Source organism: Pecten maximus, chromosome 1 (genome assembly GCF_902652985.1).
Source record: "Pecten maximus chromosome 1, xPecMax1.1, whole genome shotgun sequence".
Classification (NCBI taxonomy): Eukaryota; Metazoa; Mollusca; class Bivalvia; order Pectinida; family Pectinidae; genus Pecten; species Pecten maximus.
The window spans coordinates 2,947,235-2,968,668 of record NC_047015.1 but is presented as its reverse complement, the minus strand read 5'-3'; the positions used below and the strand labels follow the sequence as shown (position 1 = coordinate 2,968,668).

The 21,434-nt window shown below is 38.8% G+C and overlaps 1 protein-coding gene across 1 annotated transcript in view; it reads right to left on the bottom strand.

The window, feature by feature from the left end:
- The window catches only part of LOC117340061 (phospholipid-transporting ATPase ABCA1-like), an 81,581-nt gene that overhangs the window by 13,338 nt on the left and 46,809 nt on the right, over positions 1 to 21,434 (bottom strand). Inside the window, exons 46-63 of the mRNA XM_033901830.1 lie at positions 21,172 to 21,255; positions 20,209 to 20,405; positions 19,657 to 19,815; positions 14,242 to 14,447; positions 12,282 to 12,411; positions 12,086 to 12,093; positions 11,570 to 11,835; positions 11,106 to 11,247; positions 10,198 to 10,532; positions 9,089 to 9,325; positions 7,534 to 7,758; positions 6,743 to 6,920; positions 5,768 to 5,883; positions 5,031 to 5,178; positions 3,924 to 4,177; positions 2,871 to 2,988; positions 2,308 to 2,376; positions 154 to 260 (exon numbers count right to left, since the gene is read on the bottom strand). Of these exons, the coding sequence (XP_033757721.1) occupies positions 154 to 260; positions 2,308 to 2,376; positions 2,871 to 2,988; positions 3,924 to 4,177; positions 5,031 to 5,178; positions 5,768 to 5,883; positions 6,743 to 6,920; positions 7,534 to 7,758; positions 9,089 to 9,325; positions 10,198 to 10,532; positions 11,106 to 11,247; positions 11,570 to 11,835; positions 12,086 to 12,093; positions 12,282 to 12,411; positions 14,242 to 14,447; positions 19,657 to 19,815; positions 20,209 to 20,405; positions 21,172 to 21,255 (2,979 nt within the window). The remainder of the gene's footprint in view (positions 1 to 153; positions 261 to 2,307; positions 2,377 to 2,870; positions 2,989 to 3,923; positions 4,178 to 5,030; positions 5,179 to 5,767; positions 5,884 to 6,742; positions 6,921 to 7,533; positions 7,759 to 9,088; positions 9,326 to 10,197; positions 10,533 to 11,105; positions 11,248 to 11,569; positions 11,836 to 12,085; positions 12,094 to 12,281; positions 12,412 to 14,241; positions 14,448 to 19,656; positions 19,816 to 20,208; positions 20,406 to 21,171; positions 21,256 to 21,434) is intronic.

Below are 21,434 nucleotides of genomic sequence, written 5' to 3'. Positions count from 1 at the left end.
ACAGTTTATAATGACATAATACACATGTCCCTGGAAAGTATAATACACAGTTTATAATGACAGAAACACACATGTTCCTGGAAAGTACCCATGTAAATATTTTGAATAATAGAGGTATAATAAGATGAATCCAACACCGGACACGACACCCACCTCTTGTGGTTGATGGTAGCAGACCCCTCACTGGGGAGAATGTCGCCTGTCAGCATTCTAAACGTTGTTGTTTTTCCTGCACCGTTCACTCCCAGCAGTCCGAAACACTGCAAACAATGCTCACCATCAGGAAACAAAAAACTTGTGCCAAATAGATGCAAAATATCATTGTACACTTACTTTCTTACAATATAATAACAGGAATTAATTAACGACTCTAGAGAGGGCAGGGTATGTGTGATAAGTACTGGACAACTATCTAACGACAGGAATCAATTAACGACTCTAGAGAGGGTGGGGTATGTGTGATAAGTACTGGACTACTATCTAATGACAGAAATTAATTAAAGACTCTAGAGAGGGCGGGGTATGGGTGATATATAACGACAGGAATTAATTAACGACTCTAGAGAGGGCGGGGTATGTGTGATAAGTACTGGACTACTATCTAATGACAGAAATTAATTAAAGACTCTAGAGAGGGCGGGGTATGGGTGATATATAACGACAGGAATTAATTAACGACTCTAGAGAGGGCGGGGTATGTGTGATCTATAACGACAGGAATTAATTAACGACTCTAGAGAGGGCGGGGTATGTGTGATATCTAACGACAGGAATCAATTAACGACTCTAGAGAGGGTGGGGTATGTGTGATAAGTACTGGACTACTATCTAATGACAGAAATTAATTAACGACTCTAGAGAGGGCGGGGTATGGGTGATATATAACGACAGGAATTAATTAACGACTCTAGAGAGGGCGGGGTATGTGTGATATATAACGACAGGAATTAATTAACGACTCTAGAGAGGGCGGGGTATGTGTGATATATAACGACAGGAATTAATTAACGACTCTAGAGAGGGCAGGGTATGTGTGATAAGTACTGGACTACTATCTAATGACAGAAATTAATTAACGACTCTAGAGAGGGCGGGGTATGTGTGATATATAACGACAGGAATTAATTAACGACTCTAGAGAGGGCGGGGTATGTGTGATATATAACGACAGGAATTAATTAACGACTCTAGAGAGGGCGGGGTATGTGTGATATATAACGACAGGAATTAATTAACGACTCTAGAGAGGGCGGGGTATGTGTGATATATAACGATAGGAATTAATTAACGACTCTAGAGAGGGCGGGGTATGTGTGATATATAACGACAGGAATTAATTAACGACTCTAGAGAGGGCGGGGTATGTGTGATAAGTACTGGACTACTATCTAACGACAGGAATTAATTAACGACTCTAGAGAGGGCGGGGTATGTGTGATAAGTACTGGACTACTATCTAACGACAGGAATTAATTAACGACTCTAGAGAGGGCGGGGTATGTGTGATATATAACGACAGGAATTAATTAATGACTCTAAAGAGGGTGGGGTATGCGTGATAAGTACTGGACATCCCATACACAATTTTGTTGTGGACTGACACTGCTATCGTAATGAAACTCGATTATAGCTAGAATTTAATTGAAAATATTCTATGTGGTTCTGATTACTTGAATGTAGACATCAATAGACATGTAATGATTGCATCATTAAAGGGAACTTAAGGACCAAAGGGGTATGTCCATAGTTTCAAAAGTTCTGGAAGCCTCATATACATGTAGTTTGAGATCATCTGTCAAGTGTAACATACAGGGTAAAGCCACTCTGTCAAGTGTAACATACAGGGTAAAGCCACTTTCAAGCCCAGGAAAATCTAAAATAGTTCATTTTGACCACTTTCCTAGTGAATAACGGAGATTCGGATGATTCTGTTACGTACAGCAGATCCGTTGGATTCCGTCAAGAGCCCACCTCATCTTAGAGATTATTATATACCTTTTCAGGATGCTCTGATCCAGGTCTCGATCTTCTATTTTCTTCTTTTTATTTTTGTTTAATTTGAGACAAATTAATTAAGCGGAGGAAAGTGTAACAGACAATTTTTTAGCAGCGTCAGTGTATGTTCACTGTGCCTGTGCTAACGAGTGCACTTTAGACATTTAAGCAGGAGTTTGAGGGTATGATTATTACCTTATATTTGTATACTGGTATGATGTTTTATATGGCATGATTAAAGATATGAAACGCTACCAATGAATTGTCGTTACGTTCCGATAAGTAAATGATTCATTTTTCTGGTAATTATACCTCTCCCTTGGGTACACCAAACGACAGATGGTTGACTGCCAGGAAACTCTTGCGTCCTCTCTTATAAGCCTGTAATGACAACACATCACATTATGAGTTTAAATGGGATGTAACATGAAAAGAGCCAGTGTGGCAGTGTTGATTATTGTTTCATTGACGCCTGTTAGCTATTATAATATATACACAACACATGTACAACGTATGATTTTATTTTTATATACCTGTCCTTGTACTCGTCTAACCCGTCTGTCTTGTCCACGTGTGCCTTAACAAGCTAATTCGTAGAATTTATATCTCACTTTACCCTCTTTTGTGAGAGGATAAACTGATAATATTTGTTGCCGTCATTGCTCGGAAACATCCAAAAATTACATTTTTTATTAATCAAAGGGTCATAACTGACTGGTAGTACCGTAAATTCTCAAGTAAAGTGCGCACTCATGTAGTGCACACATACGTTGAGGTTCATTTGAAAAAAAAAAGGTTTGTTTAAAAAAAATAATTCATGTGTAACTTCAGCTGCAAGGTATCTTAATACTACAGCCTAAGTCAAGGAATTTTACCTTGGACATATTGCTGACCACGAGGGCATCATCGCGAGCCTGATGGGACAAAACACGTTGCTTCTCACTTCTCACTTCATTGCTTTCCTCTATTTCATCATCAATACGATTCTTTACTCTGTAAATCAAAATGGTTTCTTAATATGGCATTAACTATCTAACTGACGAATATGACATGTTGACAAAAAGTCATGGTACCGAGGTAAAACTAGTCAATAATTTCCTATCAAATGCAGGCCACACATTCCTACAGGTGAAATTCAGGAAAGACGTATTCAACAAATATATTTTATAACATAATAAAGCAGCATCATCTACCATCACCAAGTCAGCCCTTGAGAAACAAGATGGCTATCTCGTGATATGACAATCATGTATGCCATAACAAGAGGGCCTGTATCACTCACCTGAATATTTCATTCATGTTACACTGTATATTTCAAATACTGGTTCAAACTACAGGTGGACTAAATTCTGTCATTAGTGAAATAGAAAAAGTATTTAAAAAATGTTTTGTCTTTTTTTTTTCCATATTGTGCCCCCTTCCTCTCACCCAGAGGGTGTCACATCCTTCATTTATACAACATACAACATTGCCAAATAATTCTCCAGACCGAATTTCAAAGTCCATTTAGTTGTTCAGAACTAGTAGCATTTTAAAAAGATTTACCTCAATTTGCCCCATATGGCCCCAACCCTCCCACCTCAGGGAAGACTCGCCCTCCATTCATACAATGTTAGATCTCCTTTTTCCAATAAAACTTGATTGATATTTACTGTTATTGTGTTCACAACGTCCAATAATAATATTGTTACAAAGGGCAATAACTCTATCAGTTACAGTCGAATAAATCCCATTTTCTAACTAGCCCAAGATCTTGTTGATATCTGATTGCATACAGAATTTCATCAAAGTTGGTTGTTGTTTACTCAAGTTATCGTGTTCACAAGGTAATTGTTGATGGACAGATGCTGGAAGCCACTGTATGGAATAAACTCACCTTGGTCCTTTGGACCAGGTGACCTTAAACATCAACTGGACATCAAACTTACCTTCCTCGAGATGGACATCGTATTTCTGTGAAGAACAGGAGGACAAAGAAGGCAAACCCTGCTATAGCTAGAGCTATATAGTTGTAGGCCAACAGGTCATAGGAGAAAGGGCTGACATAGGTATCCTGTCCGAATCGGGCAAGGATCTCGGCCTGAACCTGGTTAGAGGTGAGCTCTATCAGGCCGTCACACAGGTTGTATGGTGGGAAGATCAGGAACAGGTGTCGTACAACCTCATACGCATTCTTTATGCCCTGTTTTTATAGATAAATTAAGCAATTTATGAAAAACACTTCCAGGATAGGTTTTATAAGCTATCTAGTTCCTTTCTCCTGGATGATCTTCAGAACAAAAATTCCATAAGTGCTATCAAAGAATGCGAAGCTCACCAGTGGTGGAAATATTTCCAACACTTTACTGGCAATTTATCATATCTTTACCTAAAATGATTATATACACAACTGAGAAGGGTATGGGATGTATACTAAAACCTTTGTAAAAGTGAGTTTTGATGCAAAAAAAATTATTAAGTTCAAAACATGGTAAATTTGAAACAAAGGCTCAAAGGGCCCGAATAGCTCACCTGCTATCCAGTGATCCTTTTTATACATAAACATAATTAAGAAAAAGTGAATCAGAGACCATATATAAGATCTCAGGGCCTCGCAGTATGAGTTATTCACAAAAAAGATGACTTTTAAATATTTTTGCCAATTTAACTCTTTCAAACTTAAATTATGGTTAAGGTCATTCATTTGAACAAACTTCTTAGCTTTCACCCAAGCATGCTACAAGCCAAAAATCAGGTCTCTGGGCCTTTTGATTATTGAAAATAAGTCATAGAAATATTCTATTCTATTTGACCCATGTGATCACGAATGAAGATCAAAGTCATTCATTTGAACAAACATGGTAGCCCTTCATCAGTATGCTATATTAGGTATCTGGGCCTATTGGTTATTGAGAAGAAGTTGTTTAAATGGAAAAGATATAATGCTGGACGGCCGGACAACGGCCGAACAACAGCCGGACGACGGATGCTGTGCCACGTACGGCATTATCTCACTTGCCCTTTGAGTATGTGAGCTAAAAATGAAGACAACCTACCACCTCTGATGAGAAAAAGTTGAGGATGAACACAAAGGAGATGAGTAATATCCCGATGAAGAGGTTGAGACAGAAGAGAACCAGGTAAGCTGATGTGACATTCTTGTAAATCTTCACTGTGCAGTACATCCAGGGTATGGTGGCCCATCTATAAAACAGGACATACATGTATGTGATACAGTGACTCAAAGTTTACTGTATAACATGAAACATTTATTGTGTTTTCTATTGAACCACGGCTATAAATACAAATATATATAACGATATAACGAATATTGTTGAAGGTATCAATGATATATGGCTTATAACCACAAAAGTTTGTACCCATAAAATAATTTGAAAGTTCTAAACCATGAAAGAATTTACACACAACCATTTCATGTTATATTTAAACAGTATTTGTTTTCAGTAACTATTTTTGGTCTATTTTCAAGTGTGTCTCATACTCAGATACTTTTCCCTACAAGAAATCCATAACTTATTTTCCAGATTGGGCTAAGATCACTTATTTTCCAGATTGGGCTTACATAACTTATTATCCAGATACAAGGTTATGATGGGTCTAAATCTAAATCAATTTCTGTACTATAATTGAACTATCATCGCACAACTTATGATATTTTAACTGATTGCCAATACAGTTTATTAAATCTCACAAGAAGTTATTGAGAGAAAGAGAATGCACACAGTCTGTATAGAAAAACAGGAAATAAACCTGTTAGTAATACTAGACTCACCCGTATAGGAGTAAGAGAACAACTACACCGGCCAGATTCTCTCGGTCCCAGTACGAGTTCTGTCTGAAGATGGCCATTACAACTACCACAAGTCCAACAGTGATACTGAAAACCAACTGAAAACACAGCAAACAAAATATCAAATATAACAAACAGGAATTATATCTACCTCAGGAATTCATATACTGAAAACACAGCGGACAGAATATCAAATATAACAAACAGGAATTATATCAATAATTCATACTGCACATCTACTAAACAAACTTATACTTATTATATAATAACCTTTCAAAATGAAGTCACCAGTTTTGTTACCCTGTAATGGTATCACGGATTGTAGGACATACACCTAGTATATAGACAAGGAAATCATTATTGTTTTGTTACCCTGTAATGGTATCATACACCTAGTATATAGACAAGGAAATCATTATTGTTTTGTTACCCTGTAATGGTATCACAGATTGTAGGACATTGTTTTGTTACCCTGTAATGGTATCACAGATTGTAGGACATACACCTAGTATATAGACAAGGAAATCATTATTGTTTTGTTACCCTGTAATGGTATCACAGATTGTAGGACATACACCTAGTATATAGACAAGGGAATCATCACTGTTTTGTTACCCTGTAATGGTATCATACACCTAGTATATAGACAAGGAAATCATCATTGTTTTGTTACCCTGTAATGGTATCACGGATTGTAGGACATACACCTAGTATATAGACAAGGGAATCATCACTGTTTTGTTACCCTGTAATGGTATCATACACCTAGTATATAGACAAGGAAATCATCATTGTTTTGTTACCCTGTAATGGTATCACGGATTGTAGGACATACACCTAGTACGTATACATAGACAAGGAAATCATCATTGTTTTGTTACCCTGTAATGGTATCATACACCTAGTATATAGACAAGGAAATCATTATTGTTTTGTTATTATAATGATGGTACGTACCATATCCCAGAAAAGGGAGGTAAACCAGTAAAGCAAGTTGCCGACACCGCTGACATACTGTAGTTGTTTCTCCTTACTACTGTGTTCACTCACTACATAAGTAATAAATCCAACAGGGATGGCTGTGAACGCCAACAGAAACACTATGGCAATCCCGAGGTCTGCTGCATTCTGGAGACTACAAGGCAAGAATTCAATGTAAACACTAATATTTCTCTACAGTAAACAAGAGGCCATGTCTAAAATAGTTTTAATGAGGACACAGAGCGGAGCTAGTAAGTGAGAACAGAATCATGATACACTAAAATGTACTATCAACACACTTCTCTAACACTATGGCCTAAGTTCAGCCTGGAACATTTTTCTAATTTAAAAGTGTTAATAAAATTCTCAAAAATTGTCACTGAATGAGCAGGATTATGGCATCACGGATTGTAGGACATACACTTACAGAGCAGGATTATGGCATCACAGATTGTAGGACATACACTTACAGAGCAGGATTATGGCATCACAGATTGTAGGACATACACTTACAGAGCAGGATTATGGCATCACAGATTGTAGGACATACACTTACAGAGCAGGATTATGGCATCACAGATTGTAGGACATACACTTACAGAGAAGGAGCATGGCATCACAGATTGTAGGACATACACTTACAGAGTAGGATCATGGCATCACAGATTGTAGGACATACACTTACAGAGCAGGATTATGGCATCACGGATTGTAGGACACTGACAGAGCAGGATCATGGCATCATTAATTGTAGGAAATACACTTACAGGCTTTCTTTGTTGAGTTGCTGTTTGTTCAGTAAGATCGGATGGTTGTAGGTTGTGATTCCGTACTCTGCAGGGTCCCCCTGTGTAATCTTGGACCTCAGAATGGAGTTACTCAAAGCATTAAGGTATCCTGGTAGGGCGTGGTGGCCCTTATTGTTGAACCAGACTGTGGCTTTAGTATTAACGGTACCGTCAGAAGCAGTATCAAATGAAAACCCACCAAATCTATAAATCAACAAATCATACAGGCAGGAGGTGAAAACTCTAGGAAGCAGTAAAGAATGAAGTGTAGTGAGGGAGGATAACGGAGTTATCATTATGGAATGTTATGATAAAGTGGGAAGAATATCAATATTTGGGGTTATTTGGCAGGGATTCATATTTTTTTTTTTTTTTTTTTTTAAATGACTTTAAAAACTTTTGCTGAAATTTTGAATGTTTGTTAAATTCTATGGGAACTAGGCCCTGACATGCCACGTATATCTGGGAAAAATCGGTGGATGCGACTTTATAATAAAAACATCTGAATATCAATCTACATCAGCAATAAAAAATCATCCAAGCATAAAGCTGTGTCACCTGTACAATTTGAAGTGAAAATGGGAAATGTCCTGTCTATTAATAGAGCACTAAAGAGTTCTTTGATCACCAAAAACAGAACAAAATGGCGATATCATCGAAGAAAATATGTAGAGATTCGGTTTTTAAAAAAAAAACGTGGTAGATGGCAGTATGCGAGGGTGGCGAACTCAACAAGAGATTTATATAGGAGGGAAATCGTTTCCAGCAGGGCATGCAAGAGTGGCAGTAGATTCGGGTGGCAATACACTGTATAACAAGAGGCCCATGGGCTTTAACAGTCATTTGACAAACACTTACAGCAGGGACACATCCCTCAATTTGAACAGCTCAAACCAGCATCATTACCATAAATTATCTGTTTGCAGTCAGTTAATGTTTCAGATCAAATTTGGTTTTAATCCATTTTGGCTTAATGGAGGAGCAGCATCTTAAAGCCAAGTTACCGTTTTGGGGCCTCACCCCTCTGTCCCCAGGGGTTGTTTTGGGGCCTCACCCCTCTGTCCCCAGGGGTTGTTTTGGGGCCTCACCCCTCTGTCCCCAGGGGTTGTTTTGGGGCCTCACCCCTCTGTCCCCAGGGGTTGTTTTCGGGCCCCACCCCTCTGTCCCCAGGGGTTGAACTAGCCTCATTTATATAAATTATGATTGCTCTCCCCAATAATGTTTCATTGTCGGCAGACAAGGACGGAGTAGGATGGCTATAGGTTATACTGACCCTTTGGATCAGATGATCTAAAAATATTAATATAGTTATGAGGTGTGAAATTTATATGTATAAAAAGTATAAGTATAACCGATTGGAGTCGATTTTGATAATACCAGGAATCAAGCATGGAACCTCTGAACTTGAGACATTTGGTTGTCTGTGTAATTATCAAAGTAACTGTTAACATTTGGTTGTCTGTGTAATTATTAAAACTAACTGTCATTGTAATTTTAAAGTAAAGCATATTTATCCCTTTTAATTTACACACACCTGTTCTCCTTGTAAGTGTCGTAAGTTTTGAGGAGATAGTCCGTGATGTCGTGAGTACCGAGGTTCTGGAGGATGTCGGTTGTGTTGGTGACGATCTGCGGTACAGTGATGGAGTTGGCGTGGCTGTTACAAGTGTAACTGTAGTCAGAACAGGAACATTGTGCTGCGTCATATGTCGCCTGGCTGCTGTCAGTGCCGGTAAACATTGTCTCTCCCCTCTCACACACAAACGGTGATCTGTCACAGGATTACAACAAAATTGATACTGATAGGCTAACACACAAAACACATTTAATATACAAAACATAGATATGTCTAAAGAATTTATACTGATAGGCCAATATATAAAATAGATATGTCTTAAAGAATTTATACTGATAGGCCAACACACAAAACACATTAAATATACAAAACATAGTTATATCTAAAGAATTTACACTGATAGGCCAATATATAAAATAGATATGTCTTAAAGAATTTATACTGATAGGCCAACACACAAAACACATTTAATATACAAAACATAGTTATATCTAAAGAATTTACACTGATAGGCCAATATATAAAATAGACATGTCTAAAGAATTTATACTGATAGGCCAACATATAAAATAGATATGTCTTAAAGAATTTATACTGATAGGCCAACATATAAAATAGACATGTCTAAAGAATTTATACTGATAGGCCAATATATAAAATAGATATGTCTTAAAGAATTTATACTGATAGGCCAACATATAAAATAGACATGTCTAAAGAATTTATACTGATAGGCCAACACACAAAACACATTAAATATACAAAACATAGTTATATCTAAAGAATTTACACTGATAGGCCAATATATAAAATAGATATGTCTTAAAGAATTTATACTGATAGGCCAACACACAAAACACATTTAATATACAAAACATAGACATGCGGCCTTCGATATAATTTAATTGCAAAATACCCTCGTCCTCCTATATCCTGCAACAATACATGAATCATCATTAATTATTTCTTAATTAAAACATTATAGGAGATAGTGACGATGTATTACTAACCCAAAGTTCACAACGGGCATATAAGTGGTACCCATACCAGGTCGATGTAATACTAACCCAAAGTTCACGCCGGGCATACAAGTGGTACCCATACCAGGACGATGTAATACTAACCCAAAGTTCACGCCGGCATACAAGTGGTACCCATACCAGGACGATGTAATACTAACCCAAAGTTCACGCCGGGCATACAAGTGGTACTCGTACCAGGACGATGTAATACTAACCCAAAGTTCATGCCGGGCATACAAGTGGTACTCGTACCAGGACGATGTAATACTAACCCAAAGTTCACGCCGGGCATACAAGTGGTACTCGTACCAGGACGATGTAATACTAACCCAAAGTTCACGCCGGCATACAAGTGGTACCCATACCAGGACGATGTAATACTAACCCAAAGTTCGCACCGGGCATACAAGTGGTACCCATACCAGGTCGATTTAATACTAACCCAAAGTTCGCACCGGGCATACAAGTGGTTACCAGGACGATGTAATACTAACCCAAAGTTCGCACCGGGCATACAAGTGGTACTCGTACCAGGACGATGTAATACTAACCCAAAGTTCGCACCGGGCATACAAGTGGTACCCATACCAGGTCGATTTAATACTAACCCAAAATTCGCACCGGGCATACAAGTGGTACTCGTACCAGGACGATGTAATACTAACCCAAAGTTCGCACCGGGCATACAAGTGGTACTCGTACCAGGTCGATGTAATACTAACCCAAAGTTCACGCCGGGCATACAAGTGGTTACCAGGATGATGTAATACTAACCCAAAGTTCGCACCGGGCATACAAGTGGTACCCATACCAGGACGATGTAATACTAACCCAAAGTTCACGCCGGGCATACAAGTGGTTACCAGGACGATGTAATACTAACCCAAAGTTCACGCCGGGCATACAAGTGGTACCCATATACCAGGACGATGTAATACTAACCCAAAGTTCACGCTGGGCATACAAGTGGTACTCGTACCAGGACGATGTAATACTAACCCAAAGTTCACGCCGGGCATACAAGTGGTACTCATCCCAGGCTGTGTCCAGAGGTGGTGGGATATCTTCTGACTGTGTGTAGTCTGGGCATTATCACTAGTCACACACAAAAACAGCAGTTATAGTGACAGTCACTCATTCTATGTATGTATGTATCAATGAATTTCTACCACAATACGCAGTGTTATTCCACTCTCAAGCAATTGTATAAATGTGCTGACTGTTGGATATATGTATATGTTATATTCCACTAATGTCTCTCTGTATTTTACGATATTCATGTCAACTGAGTAATACTCGAATGGTATTATAACTTTTTTTATTATTTGCCACTCAAGCATCAATTACATTTTCATATCAAAATGACTTTCTTTACAATGTCATATTTGACTTATTTTAGACACTGGCTGTGACCCACCTGTAGAAGGAGTAGCTGTTGGGACCATACAGAGCTGGGGTTAATAACAGGGTCGGTGAGTCTATCTCATTAGGTTTGATAAGTGTAAGGCCAAGAGCTGCTGCCACAAACAGTACAGGAAACAGGATGACAGACAGGAACATCCTCCAGTTACGGCGATAGTGATGGAAACGTTTAGTGAACAGTGCCCCGAACTGCTGCAACTTCTGACTGCCTGTGGATACTCGGTGACGGGACCTTCTCACACGTGACCGATTCTCCGGGAGCTGAGGATCAGGAGGTTCACATTTCAGAGTATCAAGTATTATTTACAAAACTAACAGGTCACTTTGGTCATTTGATGTTTGATAAAAGATGTTTAAAAAAGATAAAAAAAAATTCAAATTAAACAACATTGCTGCCAATTTGACCTTGCAATCAAAATGCATTTAAAAAATTAAAATCACTTCATTTAGAACCACTTATCAGTCACTGTCCTGGAAGTTACCAGATAACAGGTTCAATATGTACATGTACCTCTCTGCCTGTCAATATGTATATGTACCTCTCTGCTTGTCAATATGTACATGTACCTCTCTGCTTGTCAATATGTATATGTACCTCTCTGCTTGTCAATATGTATATGTACCTCTCTGCTTGTCAATATGTATATGTACCTCTCTGCCTGTCAATATGTACATGTACCTCTCTGTCTGTCAATATGTATATGTACCTCTCTGCCTGTCGTTTTCTGGGGAAATTCTGAGTTGACTATTGCCCAGCTGCATGTCACTTGCTTTCTGCACAACTTCGTCTGTTAATGGAAGGTTTTTCTCCGCCATAGCACAGATTTTCAAAAACACCTGAAAGTGCACCAAATATATAAATAGTTATGTTAAAGAGAATTAGAACTACTGTCTGGGGGCCAATATTTATTTGTAGAATAATAAAATCAATTGTAGTCTTATAACACAGGGTAATGATCCATGTAGCTTTCCTAAATGGGGAGGTAAATTCTACCTCTTATAGATTACGCACATCTACAATGTATAAGAATTATTGCTGGTAAGTTAAGTTGAAATCCCATTGCATTTCAATATATCACAAATACTGATTGTAATGAGACCCCATTACAGAAACATCTTCCATATTTTCGGAAAAAGCAGATGTGGTCTTTAAGGCCAGGAAACCCATGCAGTTGAATTTGCAGTCTCTAAAACCCTTATAAACTATTTTTTATAGAAATGAAACAATAACTTAATTTTGACCTATCAGAAGCTTCCATGTGGTTACTATGGCAGCCAAATCCATACTGTTGAATTCACAGCCCCCTAATACCCTTATATACCGTATTTGACCTAATAAGGGCGCAGGGCGCGGGTAATTGACAGTGGGGGCGCCCTTATTAAGATTAGTTATTCTGAAGTTTTATGAAACAGACTATACCTTATAGCAGAATACCCAAGGTTGTGGAAACGGTAAAATATTCAGTCATAAAAATATTCCAGATGAAGATATCTATTCATTGTCATATATTAAGCTTAAACATCACTTGAATACTCCTGTAAACTTGTAAACCATGCCAGCTGATCTTTAGACCAGAGAACGTGTGTTCCACCATTTATGTTCAAATGGAACTCTTTTGTGTTCTATTTATAGAAACAGGTGATTTCCCAGATCATATCAGACATCGTTTTCTTTGACCTAATAATTGATTTACAATGTCTTTTACTAGCTTTCTGTTCTGAACAAAAGTTATTTATCAACAAGAATGAAGTCTTTACTTTATCTTCAAATAAAGATGGTAAGTTATTATTTGTATGTGTGTTTAGTTTTGGGTGCTCTTTGCACTGACATGTCATCTGTAGCCTGTAGGAATACACAAAATGTGGCGAAAACATGTGTTCCAGTTACTTAATTTGCCGAAGAAAATTGAACACATAAAGTAGCAATATATTTCACATGAATTATTACTTTTGAACACCATTTTGACACTCAGTCAAAGATTTATTTCCTTGAAAAAAAGGTAGGGGTGCCCTTATTAGGGCAGGCGCCCTTATTAGGTCAAATACGGTACAAATTTTCATCAAAATTGGACAATTCTGATTTCAGAAGCCTCTGTGTGTTTACTTTTGCAACTAAACCAATGCAGTTGAACTTGCATGCAGTCCCCTAATACCCTTATAAACCAGTTTTCATTGAAATCGAACAATATGTTAATTTTGACATCAGAAGAAATGGCGGCCGTTTTCTTAAAATGTAAAACTGAAGTTGCAAAAGTGAACAGTGTTCCATGATGAACATATATAACAAATTTCAACAAAATTGCATAATATCTAATTTAGACCAATCAGAGACTTGGAAATGGCAGCCATTTTTTTCTTCTTTTTCTTTTAATAAACACTGCCATTGTGTTTGCAGTGCCATACAACACCTACATACAAAATTTCATCGAAATCGAACAATATCTAAATTTTGAACAATCAGAAGTCATCTCTATGGCAGCCATTTCGTTTATAATACCAACTTTTATTACCCCAAGGTAGTACAAAATTAAAGTTTTGTTGAAATTCCCTCAGTAGTTTAGTAGGAGTAGCTGGCAGACTGTTGTCTACAGATGGACAATCTGATTGAAAACAATATACAAATTCTTGTATCTATGTGTTTTTTTACTGAAGAAATAAATATCTAACCTCTTCCAATGTCGTGTCAAAGATGCCATAGCTGCTGATGTGGAGGCTCTCCTTGTTCTTGTCAAGGTTATGGAGGCCGCTGTAAAGTCTCTCCATGTTTCCCGAGGGCAACTTGATAGTCAATTCTGATCCAATATCCTCAATAACAGCAGCCTCAGGGATATAGGTCCTCAGGCAAGCCAGCACATGGACCCAGTTACACTCCTCTGGAAAACAAATCACAGATCACATTAACACTTCACTAGATAACACAGATCACATTAACACTCCATAGACAAGAGGCCCAGGGGCCTTAACGGTCATCTGACTCTAAATTAAAACCCTTATATTATTGTAGTATGCATTCTCTGTAGCAAGTATATAGTGGCACTGTTGGCCATGGTGGCCATCTTGGATTTCTGACCGACCCAATAAATAATAACACTTGATCTGGACCATCTAAGGATAATTTCTGGTAAGTTACAGCTGAATCCCACTGGTGGAATTTGAGAAGAAGGTTGAAATAGGTGTTGTTCAGGAAAACCATGATTGCGTAATCATGTTACAAAATGGCCGCCATTGCTGCCATGTCAAAGTTTTTACGAGGCCGAAAAATTAACAACACTTTGTTGGCCCTCCTTCCTTAACATCCTCACCAATTTCCACCTCAATGGCACCAGTGGAACTGGAGAAGAAGTTTAAATGTGTTTTTCAAGATGGTGGCTATGGAGGCCATCTTGGATTTCGGACCGACACGAAAAATAACAACACTTGGTCGGGATCATATCAGAATCATTACAGGCAAGTTTCAGCTCAATAGCATTGGTGAATTTTGAGAAGAAGTTTAAAATGTGTTTTTCAAGATGGCGGCTATGGCGGCCATCTTGGATTTCGGACTGACCCGAAAAATAACAACACTTGGTCAGGACCATCCCAGCATCATTTCAGGCAAGTTGCAGCTCAATCCCACTGATGGAATTTGAGAAGAAGTTTTAAATAGGTGTTGTTTAGAAGAACCATGATTGCGCAATCACTTTACAAAATGGCCGCCGTGGCTGCCATGTCAAAGTTTTTACGGGGTCGAAAAATAACAACACTTTGTTGGCTCTCCTTCCTTAACATCCTCACCAATTTCCAGCTCAATGGCACCAGTGGAACGGGAGAAGAAGTTTAAAATGTGTTTTTCAAGATGGTTGCCATGGCGGCCATCTTGGATTTCTGACCGACCCGAAAAATAACAACACTTCCTCAGGACCATCTCAGGATCATTTCTGGTAAGTAAGAGCTGAATCCCACTGGTGGAATTTGAGAAGAAGTTTTAAATAGGTGTTGTTTAGAAGAACCATGATTGCGCAATCATTTTACAAAATGGCCGCCATGTCGAAGTTTTTACGGGGCCAAAAAATAACAACACTTTGTTGGCTCTCCTTCCTTAACATCCTCACTAATTTCCAGGTCAATGGCACCAGTGGAACTGGAGAAGAAGTTTAAAATGTGTTTTTCAAGATGGTTGCCATGGCGGCCATCTTGGATTTCTGACCGACCTGAAAAATAACAACACTTCCTCAGGACCATCCCAGGATACTTTCAGGCAAGTTTCAGCTCAATCTCACCAGTGGAACTTGAGAAGAAGTTTCAAATGTGTTTTCAAAATGGCGGCTGTGGCGGCCATCTTGGATTTCAGACTGACCCGAAAAATAACAACACTTGGTCAGGACCATCCCAGCATCATTTCAGGCAAGTTTCAACTCAATCCCACTGATGGAACTTGAGAAGAAGTTTGAAATGTGAAAAGTTTACGCACGGCGGACGGCGGACGGCGCACGACGACGGACGAAGCATGATGACTATAGGTCATCCTGACCCTTCGGGTCAGATGACCTAATAACACAAATCACATCAACACTCCACTAGATAACACACATCACATTAACACTCCACTAGATAACACACATCACATTAACACTCCACTGGATAACACAAATCACATTAACACTCCACTAGATAACACACATCACATTAACACTCCACTAGATAACACACATCACATTAACACTCCACTGGATAACACACATCACATTAACACTCACTAGATAACACACATCACATTAACACTCCATAGACAAGAGGCCCAGGGGCCTTAACGGTCATCTGACTCTAAATTAAAACCCTTATATTATTGTAGTATGCATTCTCTGTAGCAAGTATATAGTGGCACTGTTGGCCATGGTGGCCATCTTGGATTTCTGACCGACCCAATAAATAATAACACTTGGTCTGGACCATCTAAGGATAATTTCTGGTAAGTTACAGCTGAATCCCACCGGTGGAATTTGAGAAGAAGTTTGAAATAGGTGTTGTTCAGGAAAACCATGATTGCGTAATCATGTTACAAAATGGCCGCCATTGCTGCCATGTCAAAGTTTTTACGAGGCCGAAAAATTAACAACACTTTGTTGGCCCTCCTTCCTTAACATCCTCACCAATTTCCACCTCAATGGCACCAGTGGAACTGGAGAAGAAGTTTAAATGTGTTTTTCAAGATGGCGGCTATGGAGGCCATCTTGGATTTCGGACCGACCCGAAAAATAACAACACTTGGTCGGGATCATATCAGAATCATTACAGACAAGTTTCAGCTCAATAGCATTGGTGAATTTTGAGAAGAAGTTTAAAATGTGTTTTTAAAGATGGCGGCTATGGCGGCCATCTTGGATTTCGGACCGACCCGAAAAATAACAACACTTGGTCGGGATCATCTCAGGATCATTTCAGGCAAGTTTCAGCCCAACAGCTCTGGTGGAACTTGAGAGGAAGTTTAAAATGTGTTTTCAAAATGGCGGCTATGGTGGCCATCTTGGATTTCGGACTGACCCGAAAAATAACAACACTTGGTCAGGACCATCCCAGCATCATTTCAGGCAAGTTGCAGCTCAATCCCACTGATGGAATTTGAGAAGAAGTTTTAAATAGGTGTTGTTTAGAAGAACCATGATTGCGCAATCACTTTACAAAATGGCCGCCATGGCTGCCATGTCAAAGTTTTTACGGGGTCGAAAAATAACAACACTTTGTTGGCTTTCCTTCCTTAACATCCTCACCAATTTCCAGCTCAATGGCACCAGTGGAACTGGAGAAGAAGTTTAAAATGTGTTTTTCAACATGGTTGCCACGGCGGCCATCTTGGATTTCTGACCGACCCGAAAAATAACAACACTTGGTCAGGACCATCCCAGCATCATTTCAGGCAAGTTGCAGCTCAATCCCACTGATGGAATTTGAGAAGAAGTTTTAAATAGGTGTTGTTTAGAAGAACCATGATTGCGCAATCACTTTTCAAAATGGCCGCCATGGCTGCCATGTCGAAGTTTTTACGGGGTCGCAAAATAACAACACTTTGTTGGCTCTCCTTCCTTAACATCCTCACCAATTTCCAGCTCAATGGCACCAGTGGAACGGGAGAAGAAGTTTAAAATGTGTTTTTCAAGATGGTTGCCATGGCGGCCATCTTGGATTTCTGACCGACCCGAAAAATAACAACACTTCCTCAGGACCATCTCAGGATCATTTCTGGTAAGTAAGAGCTGAATCCCACTGGTGGAATTTGAGAAGAAGTTTTAAATAGGTGTTGTTTAGAAGAACCATGATTGCGCAATCATTTTACAAAATGGCCGCCATGGCTGCCATGTCGAAGTTTTTACGGGGCCAAAAAATAACAACACTTTGTTGGCTCTCCTTCCTTAACATCCTCACTAATTTCCAGGTCAATGGCACCAGTGGAACTGGAGAAGAAGTTTAAAATGTGTTTTTCAAGATGGTTGCCATGGCGGCCATCTTGGATTTCTGACCGACCTGAAAAATAACAACACTTCCTCAGGACCATCCCAGGATACTTTCAGGCAAGTTTCAGCTCAATCTCACCAGTGGAACTTGAGAAGAAGTTTCAAATGTGTTTTCAAAATGGCGGCTGTGGCGGCCATCTTGGATTTCAGACTGACCCGAAAAATAACAACACTTGGTCAGGACCATCCCAGCATCATTTCAGGCAAGTTTCAACTCAATCCCACTGATGGAACTTGAGAAGAAGTTTGAAATGTGAAAAGTTTACGCACGGCGGACGGCGGACGGCGCACGGCGGACGGCGGACGGCGCACGGCGCACGACGACGGACGAAGCATGATGACTATAGGTCATCCTGACCCTTCGGGTCAGATGACCTAATAACACAAATCACATTAACGCTCCACTAGATAACACACATCACATTAACACTCCACTAGATAACACACATCACATTAACACTCCACTAGATAACACAGATCACATTAACACTCCACTGGATAACACACATCACATTAACACTCCACTGGATAACACAGATCACATTAACACTCCACTGGATAACACAAATCACATTAACGCTCCACTAGATAACACACATCACATTAACACTCCACTGGATAACACAGATCACATTAACGCTCCACTAGATAACACACATCACATTAACACTCCACTAGATAACACACATCACATTAACACTCCACTAGATAACACAGATCACATTAACACTCCACTGGATAACACACATCACATTAACACTCCACTGGATAACACAGATCACATTAACACTCCACTAGATAACACACATCACATTAACACTCCACTAGATAACACACATCACATTAACACTCCACTGGATAACACACATCACATTAACACTCCACTAGATAACACACATCACATTAACACTCCACTAGATAACACAAATCACATTAACACTCCACTAGATAACACACATCACATTAACACTCCACTAGATAACACAAATCACATTAACACTCCACTAGATAACACAGATCGTATTAACACTCCACTAGATAACACACATCACATTAACACTCCACTAGATAACACACATCACATTAACACTCCACTAGATAACACAGATCACATTAACACTCCACTGGATAACACACATCACATTAACACTCCACTAGATAACACAAATCACATTAACACTCCACTAGATAACACAGATCGTATTAACACTCCACTAGCTAACACAAATCACATTAACACTCCACTAGATAACACAGATCACATTAACACTCCACTAGATAACACACATCACATTAACACTCCACTAGATAACACACATCACATTAACACTCCACTGGATAACACACATCACATTAACACTCCACTAGATAACACACATCACATTAACACTCCACTGGATAACACACATCACATTAACACTCCACTAGATAACACACATCACATTAACACTCCACTAGATAACACAAATCACATTAACACTCCACTAGATAACACAGATCGTATTAACACTCCACTAGCTAACACAAATCACATTAACACTCCACTAGATAACACAGATCACACTCCTCAAATTATCACATAAGAAGAACTTACCAAGTTTCATGAGTTTCAAGTGATATCCACTTCCAAGTTGCTGTTTGAGAAAGAGAGGCGAGCCGATACACATAAGTCGTCCATTGTCCATGACAGCTATCCTGTCTCCAATCATGTCTGCCTCATCCAGGTGGTGAGTAGATAACAGTATTGTACAACCTATCAACAATAGAATCATCTTAAATGTTCAATTGAATGTGTAGGTTTCAAAAACATAATGATTTCTAATGTTATTATTACTTACATAGGATAATAAACTATTTCTTCAACATACTCAAAATTAAAAAAGAATGTATGTAATGAACTTGTTTTACTGCACAGTGATTATGGTTAATACTAAAAGAAATTTAATTCAAATTATCAGCACCCTATCCCTATCAATGAGTGAATGGAGAACCTCTACAGACTATCACTATAAATTATTGATGGAGTGTCCACCATTAGGGTCAACACCACTTGTATTTTACTGGCCATAGTTACACTAACACAGACCAAAGTCTCTTACTAGTGACCAACATCCTATACTACTGACCAACATCCTATACTACTGACCACTCTTTCTGTGTAGGAGGAGATTCCAGATGGAGTGTCGGCCATTAGGGTCTACACCACTGGTTGGTTCATCAAGAATCACAATCTCAGATCCTCCAACAAAGGCCAATGCCACGCAGAGTCGACGCCGCATACCGCCGGATAGATCTGACACCCGAACCGTGCGTACGTGCCACATGTCAACCTGTTTCAACAGCCTGTTAATGTACAAAGACATCCAATGACTTCTCGGAGATTTACAGAATGTTTTTGAGAATGGGAACTAAAAGGCACCTCTGTCCTGTGAGATATAGTAACAATATAACAGTGACCTTATCATAGAAGTTATATAACACAACAAATATGATATTTAAAAGTGTGGCTAAAATAAAATGGAATCAAGCAAGTGTATCAGATGGCTCTCGCACATTTATGACCAAGTGTTAAACAAAGCGTAGCCAATTCTACTACAGCACATCATATCATCTTGTATACTTGTTTGATTCTATCTTATTTTTACAATCTCGTCACACTATTTTCAAACTTGGGTGTCAATAGGATCATGATAGAGACGAAACATCCTAAACAGTCAATCGAGTCTATAACCATCTCGGACACTACATATGCCAGTGCTTGTACACTTCACATTGGTCATTAGTCTGATGAAGGTTCACGTGTGTTAAATTTGTCCATCTGTAGTAAATTGTCAATCGGGGTATTTAAGTCCTGTATTCGTAGCTTAAAGGGAGTCTTGGGTTTGGCACTCAAGACGGCCGTTGACCGCAAGGCAGGCCTCTACGTTTGGATATTATATTTTGTTCATAATGTATATACATGTAATGGACTAATTAAATACATATAGAAGAGAAATCTACTTATATTATATCGATGCCGTGATGTATCAACCATATTATAGTTTGAAAGTTATGCTCCGGACAAGGTAAATATTAATTTTTAAAGGGGAATAACTCTGTGAAAACTTACTGTTCTCTCTCATACTGGAGTTCCTTCGATGACATATTGGACTTGACACTGCCATAAAACTTCATATGTTCCTCTACGGTCATACTGGTTAACACAGAAAATCTCTATTACATCTATAACATGCTAAAGATACAGTAAACCAAATATAGAACCTCTCCAGATGTAATGGTGATACTTTAGATCCAATACATATATTAATCTGCTCCCAGAAATACCAAAACCCTGGCCATATTCAAGATGGATAAAAAGCCAATTTATCTAAG